Below are 18,501 nucleotides of genomic sequence, written 5' to 3'. Positions count from 1 at the left end.
GACGGCACCATAAAGTGTATTTCATAAGAATGTTTTGTTGTTGTTGTTTTCTTTTTTACATTAAGCAAAAACATTCCTATGTTATGGACAGTTATTAAAAGCACACCAGCAAACCTACTTTTGAATGGCTGAAAATAATCAAACATACATTTTTTTGCAGTTGCATGTAAAACCTACTGAAATGCTGCGAAGCAGGTCGATCATGCCTGAAAAACCTTTTAATCTGGTCAAATTAAAGCATGGCATCTGCAAAGATGAATTTGAAAAAAAAATTCCTCCACAGTTGGGGTAAAAGATCTCATTGCCAATTATCACAAATGGTTAATGACAGTTGTTGCCGCCAAGAGTGGCACAAGCAGCAATTAGGTTACTAAAACACACACATTCTCTAAATGGAAAATGGTCTCAGTCAACCGTGATCCATTTGTGCTGCTAAAACTGTATTTGCACCTCCAAATATTTAAAGATCTCAACGTTTGAAGCTTCAAGCTAGGTTTGATGAAACAGAGATGCTAAGCAGCAGAAAAAAAGCTATTTCAACATCATAAACATGCAAAAAAATTCTAGAATTATTTCCCCCACTGAGAAAAAGTACTAATATTGAAAATTAGTTTTTTTGTTTGTGTTTTTACAGTTTTTAGTGTGAGTTTACTGTAATGCAACATTTAAGTTTTTTTTGTTGTTTTTTTTTACCCACTGCATATACTTTTTAACATACAGAGATAAAATGATGCCATATTTCTTGGGCTGTTTCTGGCTAAACAATGCTTGATGCAACAAAGCTGGTTATCAGTATACATGTGATAAAGAATATATTTTTACTGCTTTATATGTACAAACACTCTGCGGAATAGAAATTTAACCCAACAGAGATATTCCATATTTAGAATGATAAAACAACAACGACAAAAAATAAATAAAAAATGAAGGTGTTTTTTTTTTTTTCTTTCACTGGTTAAATTAGCCATCGTACTCATGGGATGTACAATTAAGAATGCAGCACGGATTACATCACTTCGAGATCCAGCAGTCGCCATACTCCCAGAACATCTAATTACAGAGCTTTGACACTACAATCTTTAAGGTTCAGAGGGACCGTACCAAAAAAGCCGTAAGTAGGCAGCAAATGGTAATCAAATACAGTCGAGCGGGGCTGAAAAGGTCCAGCAAGCTGCCTGCTCACACTTATCCAGAGCATCAAAGATGAAAATGCTGCAGTTATCAGAGCCAATCACATGGACCTTATATGAAATGATAGGTTGGCCGTTTTCCATTTTTCTATACATTTATTCTGCTTAGTTTTGCTGTGCTAACAGAACGCGTGCTTTCAGGACACACAGACAGCAGGTCTCCTTTCACCGGCAGCCCGTAACGTTTAAGGTCAAAGTTTTTATCACCTTTCGACACAGTCAGCAGCCCACCTCCAGCTTACATTTCTGAACTTTCAGACTCACTTTTTTTTCTCCCGAACACAATCGCTTTACGACGTTGAGAAGGATTTAGTGAAAAAAGACCTGACAAAACAAATCATAGTGAAGCCACGGAAGGAGGCTGCGAAATATAGACTGGATCAGGTCTGAGCTCATGTCACATCTGATGCACCCAATTTTACTTGGAAATTGGATTTTCCAAGAGGGGGAAAGTATGATGTCTCACAGCAGCAGTGAGGTCAATATTCAATATGGCTGCCACACATATAAAACATTGAGACACTGAAACTGTTTATTAGTATGCCTGACTGTATCTAATCGAAACAGAGGCATGTGCAGTAATGCAACAGAAGGTACTGTAAAAAAAAGAAAGGTTGCTTTAGAGGTTGGAGGCATAAAATGGAAGGAAAAGCCTTATAATTTGTTTGTGTTGCTGAGATTACTTAACACAATTAGCAAAAGACATGGTTTTGCAACTCTTTCACTTTTTGTGTACCTTTCAGCTTTGAGCTCTGTTATCTTTTTAAAGAGATTGTGCTGTTTTCATGCCCTGCTAGATTCGATTACGTAGGCAAAATGAGCATTAGCCTTATAATAATTGTGTTTTCCTTGATATTCCATGCTGCCGTTCAGGAAATACGAAACTACCTCCAGCTTCACTGGAATCACTTACAAGAGACAAAATATGAGATCAACGAAGGTTAATCGCTTTATTCCCTTGTAATTACAACAATCCATGATTAACCATCGTGGGGTTAAATACTCATATTCATTAAGTCATAATTCTGGCCTGTGTTAAAAACATTTTTAATGTGCAAAACAGCTCTGTTCAAAAAGTGTTTTAGTTAAAAAGGACAACTATCACTGTCTGCTCAGCCCAAGAGGAGCAGAGGAGGCCGAACCACTGAGGACGAAATGCTCTCGGTTCCCAGGAAGTAGACGGCCTTGTCTGATTCAAGCAGCCTTCGTTGTTCTATCCCAAAAGTTTTGGGCGCAGATTGTCGGATAAACTTCAGAAATTGTAACACCAAGTTCCTCGTTTTCCAAATGTTCCATCAAGACCACCGCTAGGTCATAAGACTTCGAACTTGACACTCAAAGTAATCGTCTTCCAGACAGCTAGAAACGTTTAAGATGTTTAATCGGCCTAATTCTCACAGAAAAGAGCTGCAGTTCCAGTCTGTCAATAAAATGTGTAACTTCAGAGTAGAAATAGCTGCTTTGTAAAGGAATTCGTGTCCTTCCTAATTTCTGCAGTTTCATTTGTCAGTAGGAAGCAGAAACTGAATAGCATTCAAATTGAACTGTCAGGTTTTTCATCAAAATGGAAAAGAATCACCTCTTTTCCTCTTTATCTACTTATTTACCCGACATGTGTCACCAGAAATCTTTGTCATCGTATCACTAAACCCAAATATTTAGACCTGCCGATGTCATCATGTCCCATCCTGGACGAACGTCTGTACGAGTTTGACGACATATTTCAGTCCACGGCACGCTCACTATTAAGCCATAACAAGTAATATAAATATAACCCAAATAAATTTAATTTAAATTAAACTTTTTTTTTTTTAGGCTAATCCTTCACTATCATGGGGGTCATTCTGTCTCTGCCTGAGGTTGCTTTTTCCAATTAGTGTGAAAATGAAGGGCCTCCGGGTCGACAACACAATCTGCAGGCACAGATAGTGACTGTTGCAGGACGCTGAAACAGAGCGCACCGCCCCTCCTGGCTGCAGCAGCACCGCCGATCACCACAGGACCAATGACTCATGGCTGTTGCATCGCTTTGGTTCAAGCTGGACATCTTTAATCCTCAACCATAAGCTCGCTGTCCTCTGTCAGGGCAAACAAAACAATGCTGAATAAACAGTCTGGCTGCCAAAACACCCAAAAGCAAATGTTTCTGCTCGACGGGGGCGAAGTGACAGCAGTAAAAGAAATCTGTTCTTTTTTTTCTTTTTTTTTTTTCTTTTTTTCCCCCCAAGATCGAGACAAATACCAGGCAAGAAACTCTGTGGTCTTTGTCTGCAAATACAGCCATCCGGACTCCGTAAACCAACACAAGGGACTTCATTAACACTCAGCCACTCCTGCCGGACTAACTTGTGTGCTGATTAAAGCTACTCAGTGGTGGCCATTACTTTCCCGCTGATTAGGAACCAGTGATTGTGTTAAGGCTGATTGGAGACAAACACACATAAGCTGGCGTACCAATTACATCTAGTGCCATCTCGCCAATGGTCAAACTACGCTTCAGGTCACTTAGAATTCAACGCGCTTGTGGCTGAAAACATGATTATTCTGATGAGCTATTTCTGTTGAGTGTTGTCTTTAAAAATCAAAGCAGCAAAGGACTTCTCGCTGGATAACGAGCACCGACCTGCTTTGGTAAACGGTAAATGGACAGCACTTGTGTGGCGTTTTTATCAAGTCCAGAGGAGCCCCTAAAGCGCTCCCCACTACATCTGTTCTCCCATTCTCGCTCTCACAGTGGCAAGCTGCTGGGGCGGTGAGGGGGGATAATGGAGGATCTTAACCGTACACCACCCCAGCTGGTCCAGTTCGGAGCAACTCTGTGCTGCAACATTAAAGAGAAAGCCCAGATCAGCTTTGCTTGGAACAAATACTTTGCTTGGAGCTACAGTATATGAGACATTCTGCAGTAAAAGCACTTCTCTACCTGCCAAACGTTTTTTTCCACTATGCAGCTCCGGTTTCTGATACAGATGGGAGGTTAAAACAAACTATACGAATGGTTCTCAAAAAAAAAAAATAAAATAAAGCAGCTCAAAACACAAAACCAACACTTTTTTTTTTGTAAAGTCAAAATTTATGGGTAGTTTTAAAGGTGCTCATCATCCTTCCCCTGCATGGGCACGCCGCTCTGAATCCTAAAGAGATGCACGGCTCCCATTTGAACATAATCTCAACAATCAATCAGCCACACCACATAGAAGTCAATGGGCCATGACAGTGTGTACCTGTCAGATCTCGGCCTCTTAATGCACCATAAGGCCGACGCCTCTGAAATGTAGCGCCAGCTCAAACGTTGCATCCTGTTTGATGCAGTCATGGCCTTTTTTTTTTATATTTTTTTTTATATTAACCAATAGATTAATGTAGATTTTCCTGTGAAGAATGGCTTTGTATATATACAAATGATTTTTATAGTCATTGAGGTTGTTACATTTTTCCATGTTTGCACAAATTTCCAAATGTGTTCCTGCAAGGAAATTAAGTTCTGGAGTGAATTTGCATGGCTTAAGCCCTAATGCAGGATATATTACATAAATATCTAACATTGTGCAGTGCTGCCTTTGCACTTCTTGTTTCCCAGAGAAAGCTCGGAGCCTAATGGCATTTTATTAATGCATTATTGAAGAAAACCATAATCCGCTTTTTGTTCTGGTATTCGTGCATATCCTACAATTCAGTAGCTCGCGCATTACAATAAATTCTGTGAAACCTCTGTTTTTATCTCCCTTCCCTTTCACACACAATGAAAATGTTCAAGTCTTGTAAAAGAGATAAAGCATTTACATGAAGGGGGAAAAAAAAAAAAAGAAGCTACGTTATCTTAAGGAAGCGGGGAACATGACAGATTTTCTGAGGGGGTTTTGAAGCCTTCTCATATTTTAAATACACCATGTTGCCTTTATGGTGAAGCCCACTGAGCAAAAGAACTGGTAGGAACATCAAAGTTCATATCAAAGAGGTGAAAATTGTGCATATGATCATCAGATTACCCAACATTGCTTAAAACTCAAATAGTAGATTCTTTATTACTGCTTGTTTGGTGTGTTTATCTGCCGGCTGTTATGGAAGAAGGAGTGTTTCTCAACGGTCCCTCATGCTATTTGATATAAAAGGCCATTTATGCTCCATTTACCCAGGTAAGTACGTCCGCCCAATTCCATCATTGTTAGACGTTTCTGTCCTTGTGCTCTTAATGGATTTTAATGTATTTATGTTATTTACTCAAAGGACGTGGCGATGTTCCCATCGTCCGCTTTTTCTGTGTTGATTTGTCTGATTGCTACGCTGCCCCACGCTTCTCCGTTTTACTGGCCATCAGCAAACTTCTAGAGTCAAATGCAGAATGAACTCTGTATGCGTCTACATATTTAATGGTGAGTCTGATTAGCACTTTAATTTAAATCTGATCCTGAGAATTGGATGGGGATTTCATGCTGGCCACATTTGAACTTATGATTTCGCGTGTGCAGAGCGTGCTGCTCGTAAACTTTTCCTCTACCGGTATTATACTTTTAGCAGAGTGACAGCACAGAACGTAAGTCTACGAGCGCTGCGCTCACAACAACCAACTTGTTGGTTAGATCAATGATTCCAAACCTATAAGTTAAAGGGAACAGGTTTGGACAGCTTCTTGACTTTAAACGCCAAAGAAACTGTCAAGATATTTCTTTTTTCACAAACTGAAATTGTAGAATACAACGGAGATAAACCAGAGGAACTTAATGACAGTCTTTACTTGCATTACAGAGCTTCTTAACATCCAACGTAAAATACATCAAATTAATGTATACTATGGTTATATTACCAGTAAAAAAAAATTATGAAATGATGAAAGTATGTTTCAAAGTTTTCTTTGTCTTTCCTGCATGCGCATGTGCAAGCACAAATGTGCACATAGGTGTGAGTGTGTGTTTTAGCATTTAACACGTTGAAAGGCCAGTTTTCCAACAAATATTACTTTGTGAAGACCACTGCTCCATTTTGGGCCCAAAGTCAGAATCATACACGTAAGAAGAATTGCTGTGTTTGGGTTAGTTGTTAGGATTAGGACTAAGGTGTGAATTGAGTTCAGGAAAGGTTTATGGTTAGGCATGTACTGTTAGGTTTATGGTACGTGTCAAAATTGGGCTTTAGAAATGGATGAAACATTAATGGAAGTCAATGCAAAGTCCTCAAGAAGATAGAAAGATGGAAGAGAAAAATACATATCAAGCGATTAAAATAGGCCTTTGCAGCAGTTCACAAACCCTCTAATTATTTCAATGATTTCAATGATTATTTTTTTATATATATTTCCCAGGACCAGTTTATATTTAAAAAAATCTGTTTGGCTTTTTTTTTTTCTTTTTTTCTTTCTGACCTGTGGCTAGGTGCTCTAAGTATAAGCTAGATACGTGAACATTTCAACAATTACTGAGGCAAACTTAGTGAACCTCGACAGCCCATCTGTTATTACGATATCATTTATTCACACAAACTTTCACAACACTTCAGTCGCTCCCACGTAGTGACTGAAGCCTTAGTGTCGTATACAATTAAAGCAGCTCGCAGCACGTCACCTCGGCTGCACAGACCATCTCCGGCTGAACTCTGTAACTCCTGTTTGCTTTAACATCAGCATGCGAGCATTGTTCGCGTGTTAGCAATCACTTCGGCGTTTAGCCCGCTACCACGCAAGCTTAACAAGCTCTCAGTCCAAATTGAAATTGTCATTGCGGGCCGAGCTCATGATTAACAATGATTTATTGTGTGTGTATTTTTATTATTTTATTTTTTTTTAATGACAGCGCAGCAGTCTGCAGTCTGGCACAAGCCGTTTCTGGTCTCCGGTGTTTTCGCCACGCAAAGAACCCGAGGAGACAGTTTGGCCGTAAGACAGACCCCACCAGCAACCCAGCACATCCCCCACCTCCGACTCCTCCGCACCAGATTTATACAGCTGAAGCCCTTTATCCAGACACAGCTGATGAGAGGACACACGAGCACTGAATCAGCATGTTTGCAAATATTGCCTGAGCACAGCAATGCAGACACACACAGCATCGTTTAAAGCTTCCAATTTCCCCCCATTCAACTCCCTTAATTGTGAAATTCCATTAAATTGAATGTGAGATCATAGCAGTCACAGGGAGCCAATTAACAGTGGGGGGAGATAAGCTTTGTGGAAATATTACAGGACATTACGCTAATGATATTTGAATTTGCAGGGGGCAAAAAGCCTCTTTTGACTCTCTTATTAGGAAGCTCTAATGCATGCCTCCCACACATACTTTAAGTTTAAGCAGAGTTACAGTGAGTCTACGAGCTGTTTAGATATGTCCACCTACTCAGTGCGTCTCATAAAAATGCTCATTAAGCAAACTAAAATGCACAGTCTCGCACACTAACGCAAAGCAAGTTAACATTTGTGGAGGGCGGAAATGAAGCTGAAATTACATCGTATGCGGAGAGTGTGGGGCGCGCGTCTTTCTCTCCTGGCCTCACCTCGCAGAAAATTCCACAACCACCCGAGCTGCGCCAAATTAGGCTGGAGAGATGGAGAAAATAAGCCTCTTTTCATCAGTGTCCTCAGTGGCAAATCTCAGAAGTGCACTAAAGTGAGCTCAAAGTGAAGCTGTGAGATAGCCTTGATAAAAAAAAATACCACCTAGCTGGGGGGTTTCTGCTCTTCTCTTCATGTTTTCTGTTCTGTAAATAACCAAGCGAAGCCCAGCTTTTACATTTGTCCATCCAGCACCAGCCAAGAACTTTCATAAAAGCCTTTGCTCTTGATGCAAGCATAATTGATGAGCTGACAAAGGTGCAAGGCAGACTTTAGGAGTGGTGGTTTCATGTGACGCCTCCTGGACTTGGGTTAAACACGTCCGGCGGGACGCAGTCAAGTTGAAATGCAAATATCAGCTGGATCAGAGTTTCTGCTCATCATCCAAACGTTCCAGCTCATAGTTCATCTCAAGTAGGTGTTTCATCAACTTGTTTATTAACTTCTAAATAAAGTCTTTTAATCACAGGTCAGGATTCTGAAACCACAATCCTGAACTGCCAAGTTTAATGCGAGCCATCATGAATTGAGTTAATATTGCAGGTGATGAACTATAATAACGGATGCTTTAAACACAATGATGGAGCTGTTATAATGTTACTACAGTTTAAAGTCATTCAAGTGTTGAGGCGACTGGAGTCTTTGCAGTAAAACAGCACCGCCCCTCTGCTGCTTGTAGCTTAACTCTACTGGTGGTTCACAAATTCAGCAGTGTGGAAATGTTTTCGATTGCTAAAGAAACAATAGTCATGGCGTGAACAATAGAGGAGAACCACCGATCGTCCGCATTAAGGTAATGCTGTTATAAAGCAGCTGTTAGGTTGCCAGCTGTTGCTCTGTGTCAGAGAAAACCCTCTCAGCATCTGCATAGTGTGAGGAAAATGCAAAAAGACAATCTGTTCAATCTTCAGTAAGTCTGAGTAGCATGCCGTGCTTTTGCCCTTTTCAGGTCAACTTCTGGACCACCCTAACCCTTTTCCTGGGTGCAACAACGAACTTAGTCGACTTTGTACTTTGCACCTCACACAGCCTTTCTATGCTTTTCTACGTCAAGATCTGTGGCACCTTTACGTCAGACACCGAAACAACGCCGTGCACTCTGCCACCCAAATGGAACGGTACGAGAAAAAACTTATTTTCCAGTTTGTCTGTAAAGATACACTTCCCCTCCCACATCTTGTAAGCAGCAGCAGCAGCAGCAGCGCTGCCAGAGCAGCTCCGCTGTCGGTTCAGTCTGTGAGAAGAACCATCCAGATGCGAGTTGCTCAGGGATGATGTCACTTGAAAGAATGACTGTTGTTTTCCATGAATTGCACCAGTACATGCCAATTTGTCCCGTGAGAAACGGTGAGAACCGAACATTTTTATTGTGAACATCACCCCCGGAAGCTCCTGACAAGAATGTGTCTGGACAAAAGAGGATGCTTGTTCACTCTGTCTTCTGTGCAACAAATATCAAGATATCAATGCTAAACTACAGCAGAGTTCAAATCCATCTGATTGCGAATATTCACTTTTTTCTAGATCACCAAGAAACGTTCGAAAACCAAGGACAAGAACGTGGGATGAGAGGTGATATCTTTAGCACATCAAACTACAGCAAACCCTCCAGATTATGAAACATATTTGAGTCCAACCAGTATATTTTGTTGTTCACCAATATTATTGTAGGCCTTGAAGTGTTTAAATTGCATTGTTTTCATGTGTACCTAATCGGTGTTGCCTTGCTGACTGCATTGGCAATGCCCAGCCTATTGTCATGGTGAAGGTCCTGGAGAGGATCCTTTTGGCCCACCTGAGTGAGCAAACAAGGGCATATCAGGATTCCTCCAGTTAGCTTATCACTGCGGAGTGGGAGTTGAAACATAAACCTGCTTCAACAAACCCACTATCACCTGGACAAAGCAGGCAGCACTGTGAGGATCATGTTCTTTGATTTCTCCAGTGCATTTAACACAACTCAGCCTGAATTGCTTTCTCAGAGACTCCAGCAGATAGAGGTGGAGGCCTCGGCAATCTTCTGGATTAATGACTATTCGACAAACAGACTTAATTTTGCGAGACAGAAAGGTCATGTATCTAACCGGGTGGTCAGCAGCACAGAATCACCACAGGGGACTGTACTCCCACCATTCCTTTTCGCTCTGTAAACCGCTAAACTTAAGAGAACAAAACAGACTCCTTTAATCTGCAGACATACTGCAGCTCTACACCCGACTCTGCAGGCGTTGGTGTGCGTCAGAGACGCTCAAGAAGACGAGTACAGAGAACTGGTTTGTGGCGCGGTGTGAAAACAATCATCTTATCTTGAAAACAAACAAAACAAAGGAGCTGATTGTAGATTTCAAGAGAAACGAGGTTATGCCCCTGTTCCCGTCACAGGAAAAGAAGTGGAGATGATTGAGTATAAATGGCTCAGTGTTCATCTGGACAACAGTCTGGACTGGAGGTGAAACTATAAAGCTGTCTGCAAGAAGGGACAGAGCAGACTGAGGAAGATTAGTCCAGAGCATAAGTTTTTCTGCCATCGTCCACTGAGGCAGCAGGAACTTAGAAAGACCCACCAACTCGATAAAGAAGGTTGGTTCTGTTCTGGAGACCACCGTGGAACCACTGGAGATGAAGGTGGAAAGTAGGATTCTTCATAAAAGCAATAAAATAACAGACAACCCAAAGCATCCTCTTTATAAGTCTGTTATACAACAAGAGAGTATCTTCAGTCAGAGGTCTAATCAGATTCACTGTGTTACTGTCTGCAACAGGAGATTATTTCTGCCCACAGCCGTCAGAGTCTACAATAACAATTTGAAGAAAGTTAATATGAGTTGCAACAACACTTCATCTCCGTCTGGTATTAATAAGGTATTTTTAATTGAATTGAATTCAATTTTAAAATCCTTAGCTCAGCTATGCATCATAAAGTTGTTTTTATTTTTAGTTTTTGTTCATTCATATTTTTTTTTTATTTTTGATTAAATATTAGGTCAATTTAAGAACTAAAATAGGTCAATTCTAAATTTTTCTTTAAAACCCTACTCATAAAAAAATAGCAGAACTCCAGCTAATTTTAAGATGATTTTTCTACAAAGTTCAAGGTGAAGTGCACGAATTTCACCAACACTTCAAGAATCAGTCCTAGCTTTCTACATCCTTAATGATGAAGAAAAAAAAAAAAAACGAAAACACAAGAAGACATATTGCGTCTTGCAGACAAGCACATGGGCTGCGTGGGTGTGACGCAACAACGCCGACTGGTTTCACTCCACTTTTGTTCCTTTTCGGGTTCAAGGGTTAGGCAAAGGGAGAAGATAGCGGAGTTTCCTCCTGAAAACAAGGCTGAGATGTCTCACTGCCAGACATATAGGGTTTGTATTGGCATTTTATGTGGTAGACTAACATAACGTAGATCAGAGGGAAAAGGAACCGTGACGTTCTATTTTTTTTTTTTTTAAATAATACTCTGAAAAGTATGCATTCATATTCACTCCCACTTGAGTTAATACTTTGTGGAACCAGCTTTCCCTGCAAGTCATCTCAGATATGTCTCTACCAGCTTTGCACTTTTGGAGACTGATTCCCCCCCCCCCAATTCTGCTTTGCAAATTAGCTTAATATCAATCAGAACGAATGGAGACAGTCTGAACAGTTGTTTCAAAAATCTTGCTTCAGATATTATTTCAGCTTTTTTTCACTGATTCCATTTCATGTTATGTTCCATCTTAAAACTTTTTCTATGTTTTTAAGTCTCTCAGCGGGTTGTGCATTCCCATAACTACCATCGCCAAAAGGCCAGGACAATTGTGTTTACGTTGATATTAAATATCAACAAAAGTTGACTGCAGTAGGTGAATCTGCAATGTCTGCGATGGGTTTTATTTAGGGGTATTACAGTAAATTGATCTGTTATGAATGCATGCTATACTTTCCATATTTGCATTTGTAAAAGAAAAAGAAAAAGAAAACAGAAATCTATACATCATTTCTCTTCTACAAAACTAATATGCATCACTCTCTCTTAATATATCCCATTAAACAGCAACAAAATACACCTAGGTATTTATTTATTCATACCAGAGCAAAATGTATATGTACCTTTAAAGGGGACACAATAGGTATATTTGTAATTCAGGTAATTGGAATGACATTAATAATCTTACTCCAGAAAATTTTACCCAATTAAAGAAAATTCTAACTCACCAACCCTGGTAACATTTCTGCTTCTTATAACAAAGAGGGGTTTTTTTTTGTTTTTTTTGTCAGATTCCTCCACCTGGTTACGGCCTCATTATGCTGCATCAATATTATTCGAGCAAACCTGCCGTTTCCTGTTATCAATTTTCATCACTTTTTACTGTGAGAAGTGGGGCTCTGGGGGTTTGTGACACACAAAGCTCAATTAGGATCACGCCGCGTATGGTTACCGAGAGAGGGCCTTGGCATAAGGCAGCCATCATTGCCACACTTTTCAAAGCAAAGCAATGAATCACGTGCCTTTCACAACAGAAGTCCTGTCAATTAAACTCAAACTTAGAGGTGTGAATGGAGTTTAAAAATGTTTAGCTGGAGAATGCTTTTTTTTTGTTTTTTTGTTTTAGAAAACCCATCATTTAATCCTAGCAAGGAATCTATATGAGCAGATTGTCCATTTTAGTCAACAGTGGCAGAGGCAGGAAGAGCTGCAAGCATTCGAGCAATTAAAGAAGTACTTGAGGTCTCAGTGCAAAACAGCAACCTTTTTTTTGTTGTTGTTGTTGTTTGTAAATGTCAACATCAATATGTTTGAATCCTGATAACAAAGAAAGCTGCTGAAGTCAGGTATTATCAGGAGGAAATATAATCACATTAATTGAGAGGATCATATTCCCAAACAGCCTTTTTAAGTCAAAGCCTTCTCCCACAGGAAAGCACAGATTCATTAGCCAGACCACCAGCTGCCCTCAGATCTCTGCTGTGCATGCAGCCAGCTAAGCAGCCAAAACAGATGCTGTTGTTCTCATGCTTCTAGCACTAATTGACTGGTGCAATGTCACTTGCTTTGAAACAAACAAAATCTAGCCTAAGCCTAATCATTCACGTTGGCAAGAACTCCTAAAAGCAGATCGTTGCCTACAGCTGCTGCCTCCGCTTTGAGGTCTGTCTGAGCTGGAAGTTTCCTTATACAACATTTTGGATCTGAGATGATTTTTCTTTTTTTTTTTTTATGAAATTATTTGAGAAGCCAGGAGTTAATAAAGCCTGAGTGACTCTGTGGCACCAGATAATCTCTGTCATGGTGAATTATTCATGAGAAAAATGTTATTTAAGGTCAGAGCAGCTGTGGGTGAGTTAAACAGGTGCACATGAAACCAACTTCATAAGATCTGACTGAGAAGATGTGAACTCCATGGACAGGGTGTGCATTCATGCAGCACAGATTCATATAGAGAAAATATTTAGACATAGTGCATTGCAACCCATGTGTCTCTGGTAAGATATTGACCCTCCAGAACAGAGTCTCACTTCACCACACATAAGTGGGGAACAGTACTATCAACTTTTTTTTTGACAGCATTTTGTGTGTCCTTAGTGGGATCCACAATTGGAACACTGAACCACAAGAGAAAAGGCAGATAAAGTGAAATGATGCTTACCACCCCAAAGTAACACCGACTGCAGCAGCAGGATGTGCAACATGTTTCTCTGGATTGCGGAAAGGCAGGAATTCCTCTCCAAATGTGGCTGCATGTCTAAATGTCTCAGTTTAAACACATAAAGCCATCCGACATCCGTAAAAAATTCAAATGGGTATTTCCTGGGATAAGTGCCATGCCTCGTCCAGGGTGTTTGTGCACACACGCGGAAGCTGGGCTGGGCGAAATTGAACGAGGCTTAATTTTATCTTAAAATAATAAAAGTAATGATAATTCATGAATCACATGAACGGAAACTTGCTGCTTTGCGTCGACCTTTTCAGCATGTTTGGAGCGTAAGCCTCCGCATGACTCTTGGAGATGTCGAAAACAATGAAGGAAATCCTGCTCGGATGCATGTTCTGCATTGGATGCAATTAGTCTGTCACATCCTCCGATGAATCCCGGAAAAAAAAAAAACTAAAAAGAAAAATAATGTTCAATTCCCTCCTTTTCGGATGTTCAGTTTGTTTCAGTGTTACGCGCCATCCTTAACTTGTTTGCGGCGAAGTGCGTAAAGTCCAAACTGAGGCACCGGGCATCCCGAAACGTGCACGTGTTAATTAAAAGGAAAAAAAAAAGTTCGAGATCAGCATACATCCACGCCTTCGCAACCTGTCGTTTCGTTAAAAAGTCTCTCGCGCGCAACTCCAACAACAGATTGCAGCAGCAACAGCGGCCGCGCGCACCGGAGCCAGTGTTTTCCTCTGTCACTCCTAATTAGTCTCTGGCTCCGGGGTCGTTCCTGGATTTCGCCAAAGTCCGACTCCAAGGCTTCATCTTTCTGTGTTTATGTGGACAGATAGAGTCCGGTCTGCAGAGTCGGGAGCTTACGCGCTGCCAGCCTCGTCCAATGCGCGCAGAGAGAAGCGCAGAGGGGAAGGAAGTGGTGACAACATCTGCCAGCGGCGCTCCATGGGAGGCGTCTTCCACTTCGGGGACATCAGATCCCACAAATAAGAAAGAGAACTGTTATCTTAACTATTTGGACTAGTCGTAGCAGAAAACAGTCGTTTCGTTAAGCCTTTTTATTTTATTTTATTTTATTTTTTTACACGGAAAAATTCAGTTTTACTTTCGAGGTGCGTGATTGTCCTTTTAGCGTTAGTGTCAAAACCGCTTCCTATGTGCGTCCAAAATGAAAAAGACTTAAAAAGTTGCTATCGGACATATGTAACCAATTGCATGACTGCACCACTTGGTAGTCACTAGCGACCCCGTGCGGTGTGGGAACTGCAGCATGCATGTATGCGGAGATTGTGGACTGAGACAAATACAATTTGAAGATTTTAAAGTGGTATCAAAAGAAATCGAACTGCAAGATAAGCAGCCACGTTGCCTTCTTTTCTACATAACGTGAGCTGGTCCTTTCCACTCCTCTCTGTTCGTCCTCACAGCAGAGAACAGACGTCTCAGCCACCCTGTTTTTATATTTTAGTTAAAATTATTTTTTAAAGCAATTGTCACGTATGAATTCATAAAAGCTGGAGTAAGTAAGGCTATTTATACTGTAATCTGTTGACTGATTAAACTAGGAGTTTCAGGGTTTTTTTTTTTTTTTTTTTTTTTTTCATTTTTAAGCAGACCAGATGGTGTGGTGAAATACAGATAAAGAATAATCCATGAACACTAAATACAGAAAAAACATGGGATGAGTCACCCAGAGCCTTATCCTTCCAAGGATTTGTTTTCATGGCGGCATTGCTGTCTGCCGGTGTAATGTAACCTGACGTGAAGTGCCGTGCAAAAGTCTTCATACCCATTGAGCATATTCACATTTTAGCAAGAGCCGCCCAATGCTTTTGAAGTATTTTGGAGGGTTTGAAATACAACCTCCTTTAGCTTGTATCACAGCTGCAGTTCTTTTTGGAGTAGTCTCTCCGTGCTTTCCACATCTGGAGACTGAAATCTTTGCCCAATTCTTCTTTGCAACATAGCCCAAGCTCAATCTGCTGACTGTAAATTTCAGTCATCTTTTGACAATTCCCTGATTAATGCTCTCTCAAGCTCTGATAAGCAAAGTACCTTCAGTGAGTGATTTGATTACACACAGATGGACTCTAATCACCAGCTATTCTTGAGGCTGAATAAATATGTAATCTATACTTTTTTTTCCTTTTAAATTCTTGAAAACCACATATAATTTTCTTCCCACTTCACATGTGTGTTGACCTTGTAAAGGAAACTTCTTTAAAAAAAAAAAACGTCGAGTTTCTGGTCGCAGCCTGACGAAACCTCAAATAGTCAACGGCAAATGACTGCCATCGCACAAGCCACTGTAAAAGTCAATCTCTGCTCTTTCCTATTTAGAGCCAAAGCATTTATTCTAATTTTAGGCTTCTCTCGCCGGTTTGCTTCAAATTCCCACCTTCCTCCTTGAGGACCCAGGCTTTTACCTCCCCCTAAATGTGCGCTATTTGTTCCTGGAAACAACAGCTCCTCTTATTCAGCTGCAAAAAGCATTAGGTGGTGCGGGGAACAAGTGTGTTGATGCAGAGCTGTCACTTCACTCGCGGTAATGATGGACTGGAACATCACTTACACAAAGGCTGACAGACGTCCAAAAAGTCGCCCCCCTTCCAGAGCCCGACACTCAGTCAAAGCCCATGAAGCCCACGCTACACTGAGGCCCATTCAGCTGCCGGAAAGCCGAGCCGGTGCCAGGCAGAACTCAAGTGGATTTAGTTACATGGTCTGAAGCTGCAAGTCGTTAAAAAAGCGGACCCTCTTTCAGCACGGCACATGGTAAGTCCATCTCCCCAGCTAAATTATCAACACATTTTGCTGCTGCAAAAGCTCACACGCACCGTCTCCGTCTCCTTCCTGTGCGCGAAGAGACGTGCAGTCAGAGACACGGGAGGTAATTTTGAAAAGACAATGGAGCTTGTGGAGATGATGGAAGGCCAAATAAAAAAAATTAAAAAATGGGACTGTGTCTTCACATATGCCTCCTTTAGATCTGCGCCTCTAAGTCGGCAAGCCGTCCTTTGATGTCTGTTCAAAAAGAAAAGGTTTGAAGTCGCTCACGCCTTGGAAAAATCTGGAAGAGTTCGAACATACTAAGCACTACGTGGAAATGCCAAGGATGTGCATTGTACCATACAGTATTTACATCCAGCAAACGTTTTCGCTTTTTTTTTTTTTTGTCATTTTAAAAACCACAAACTGTAACCACTTACTTGTGATATTTATTTACAAATATACCAGACATCAATATCTCAAATGCACTAGACATACATTTGAATATTTAGAATGGAGATCGGCTAAATTTAGGCAGTTAAAGAGCTTGCAATTTGGTTCCTGGTATGAGTTTAATTTCCATCGCCTGACGCTGATGGGTACTGTGATGGACCTGACCTTTCCAGGGTTCATACCTCCTTCTGCCAAATGACTGCCAGAGATAGGCACCAGTACCAACCCTGCACAGATCAAGTTGAAGTAGTAGGTTGACAATTGTATGCCATTATTGATTTAAATGTTCCAGCTTGGCTGTCAGGTGGTTTGGACAACGATTCAGAAGGGGTTAATGTATTTTATTGTGGTCATATGCAAGACGCCAACACAAAGTGAATGATTGGGAGGTTGAAGGAAAGGTATACATGGATTCCAAACATTCGACAAAGTGACATCTGAAAAGTGTTAAAAGCTTGTTTGTTTTATCTTCCGTCCTCTAGATTTTTCTGCATTTAAAGCTGTAAGTCTTCTAATCCAGGGGATGTGTTTTCTTCAATTGGACTTCCACAGATTGATTTTTCTCCGTCTTCTTAGCTTAAACTAAACCCCTAAACAGCAGTTGTCAGGTCCTGCCATAAATTCTCAGTTGGATTTTGGTCTGGACTTTGTGCCATTCTTTAGGCTACATAAAAAAAAATAGCATAACGATTCTATCCAACCTCTGGCTTTACCTTTACAAATGTTGTCCTGCTGGAATCTGAAGCTCAGTTTATGTTTTAAATCATTTGCAGTCTCAGTCTTACACTTCGCTCAGGTTGCTTCATTTCCCCATCGACCAGCTTCTCTGTCCCTATTGGAAAAAAACTAACCAAGAAAACCAACAAATAAATAAATCCCACACTGATCCTTCTGACAAACATCTTTTCCAATGAGGATGCTGTGTTCAGGGTGACGGGCAGAAAACTTCAGCTGTTGAACAAAGGTTTGAGTTCTTCAAAGTGCTGATATAAAAACCTTACTATCATTTTGAGGATTACCCAACAAAGAAGAAACTTCACATACTAAGAAATGTAGCGCGACCAGTGGAAGGATCCTGGAGAAGAGAATTAAAATTATAAATAAATTACGTTTGGAACAGTTTGCTGGACAGTATTGTAATGATAATAGTCGAAGTAAATGAGTGTTTTCAGCCCTTTGTTGCCTCACAAGACCTTCAACTGTATCTCCAGAATGACTCATCCCTTGTGTCTTCTCTTGGATGGTATCCTTCATGCGTGACCTCGACCAGCCTCAGCACTTTGTCCTCCTCCCACACTCTAGACAGGGGGTCCAAATTCATCACCACCTTTCATTCTCCACTCCTGGTCTATCTGATCAATGATAGCATTAATAATAACCGCTGCAGAGCGCGGTGTCGCCCTCTGTGCCTCGCCCGCCCCTAGACCCCGCGCAGATTACCACCAGCCATACACAGCCCATTAAAAACTATGTTTACTTATCAGCCTCTCTGGGGCCATCACTCTGTTTTCAAGACTGATGCCCCAAGGGAAGGCAAAGAGTGACCTTCCTGTAGCCCTGCAGTGCTGTAAAGTCAGCAGTCCCAATTGGTTTGTCCTGTAATTCTCTGCCTGAACTCTGCTGAAGTCAATGTCAGTGCCTTATAATAGCACGGAGCAAAAGCAGCTCTAAAGAGGCAACGAGGAAAATAAGAATGCATATTCTTTCTCAAAAAGCTGCGAGGGAGTACAAGTTTATCAGGAAGCGTTCGTACCCGTCCAATTTTTGACTGCTTGGACATTTTAACAGCAATGTATTCTGTTATTAAATGGGATTTGATGTTAGGCAGAATTAGCTAGTACAGCGTTTTTGGGTGTTGTGGAAGGAAAACGATAAATACAGTAGTTCTCGATTTCTCGAAAACATATTT

General features: G+C 40.9%; 1 protein-coding gene across 1 annotated transcript in view; it reads right to left on the bottom strand.

The window, feature by feature from the left end:
* Window positions 1-14,422, bottom strand: part of LOC103148413 (transmembrane protein 132C-like) — a 108,226-nt gene extending 93,804 nt beyond the window's left edge. Inside the window, exon 1 of the mRNA XM_007567175.2 lies at window positions 13,362-14,422. Within this exon, the coding sequence (XP_007567237.2) occupies window positions 13,362-13,455 (94 nt within the window). The 5' untranslated portion in view covers window positions 13,456-14,422. The remainder of the gene's footprint in view (window positions 1-13,361) is intronic.
* Between the last annotated feature and the right edge of the window lie 4,079 nt (window positions 14,423-18,501).

The sequence above is a fragment of the Poecilia formosa genome, unplaced genomic scaffold (genome assembly GCF_000485575.1).
Source record: "Poecilia formosa unplaced genomic scaffold, Poecilia_formosa-5.1.2 Scaffold204, whole genome shotgun sequence".
Taxonomy (NCBI): domain Eukaryota; kingdom Metazoa; phylum Chordata; class Actinopteri; order Cyprinodontiformes; family Poeciliidae; genus Poecilia; species Poecilia formosa.
This window is presented reverse-complemented; position numbering and strand designations above follow the sequence as displayed.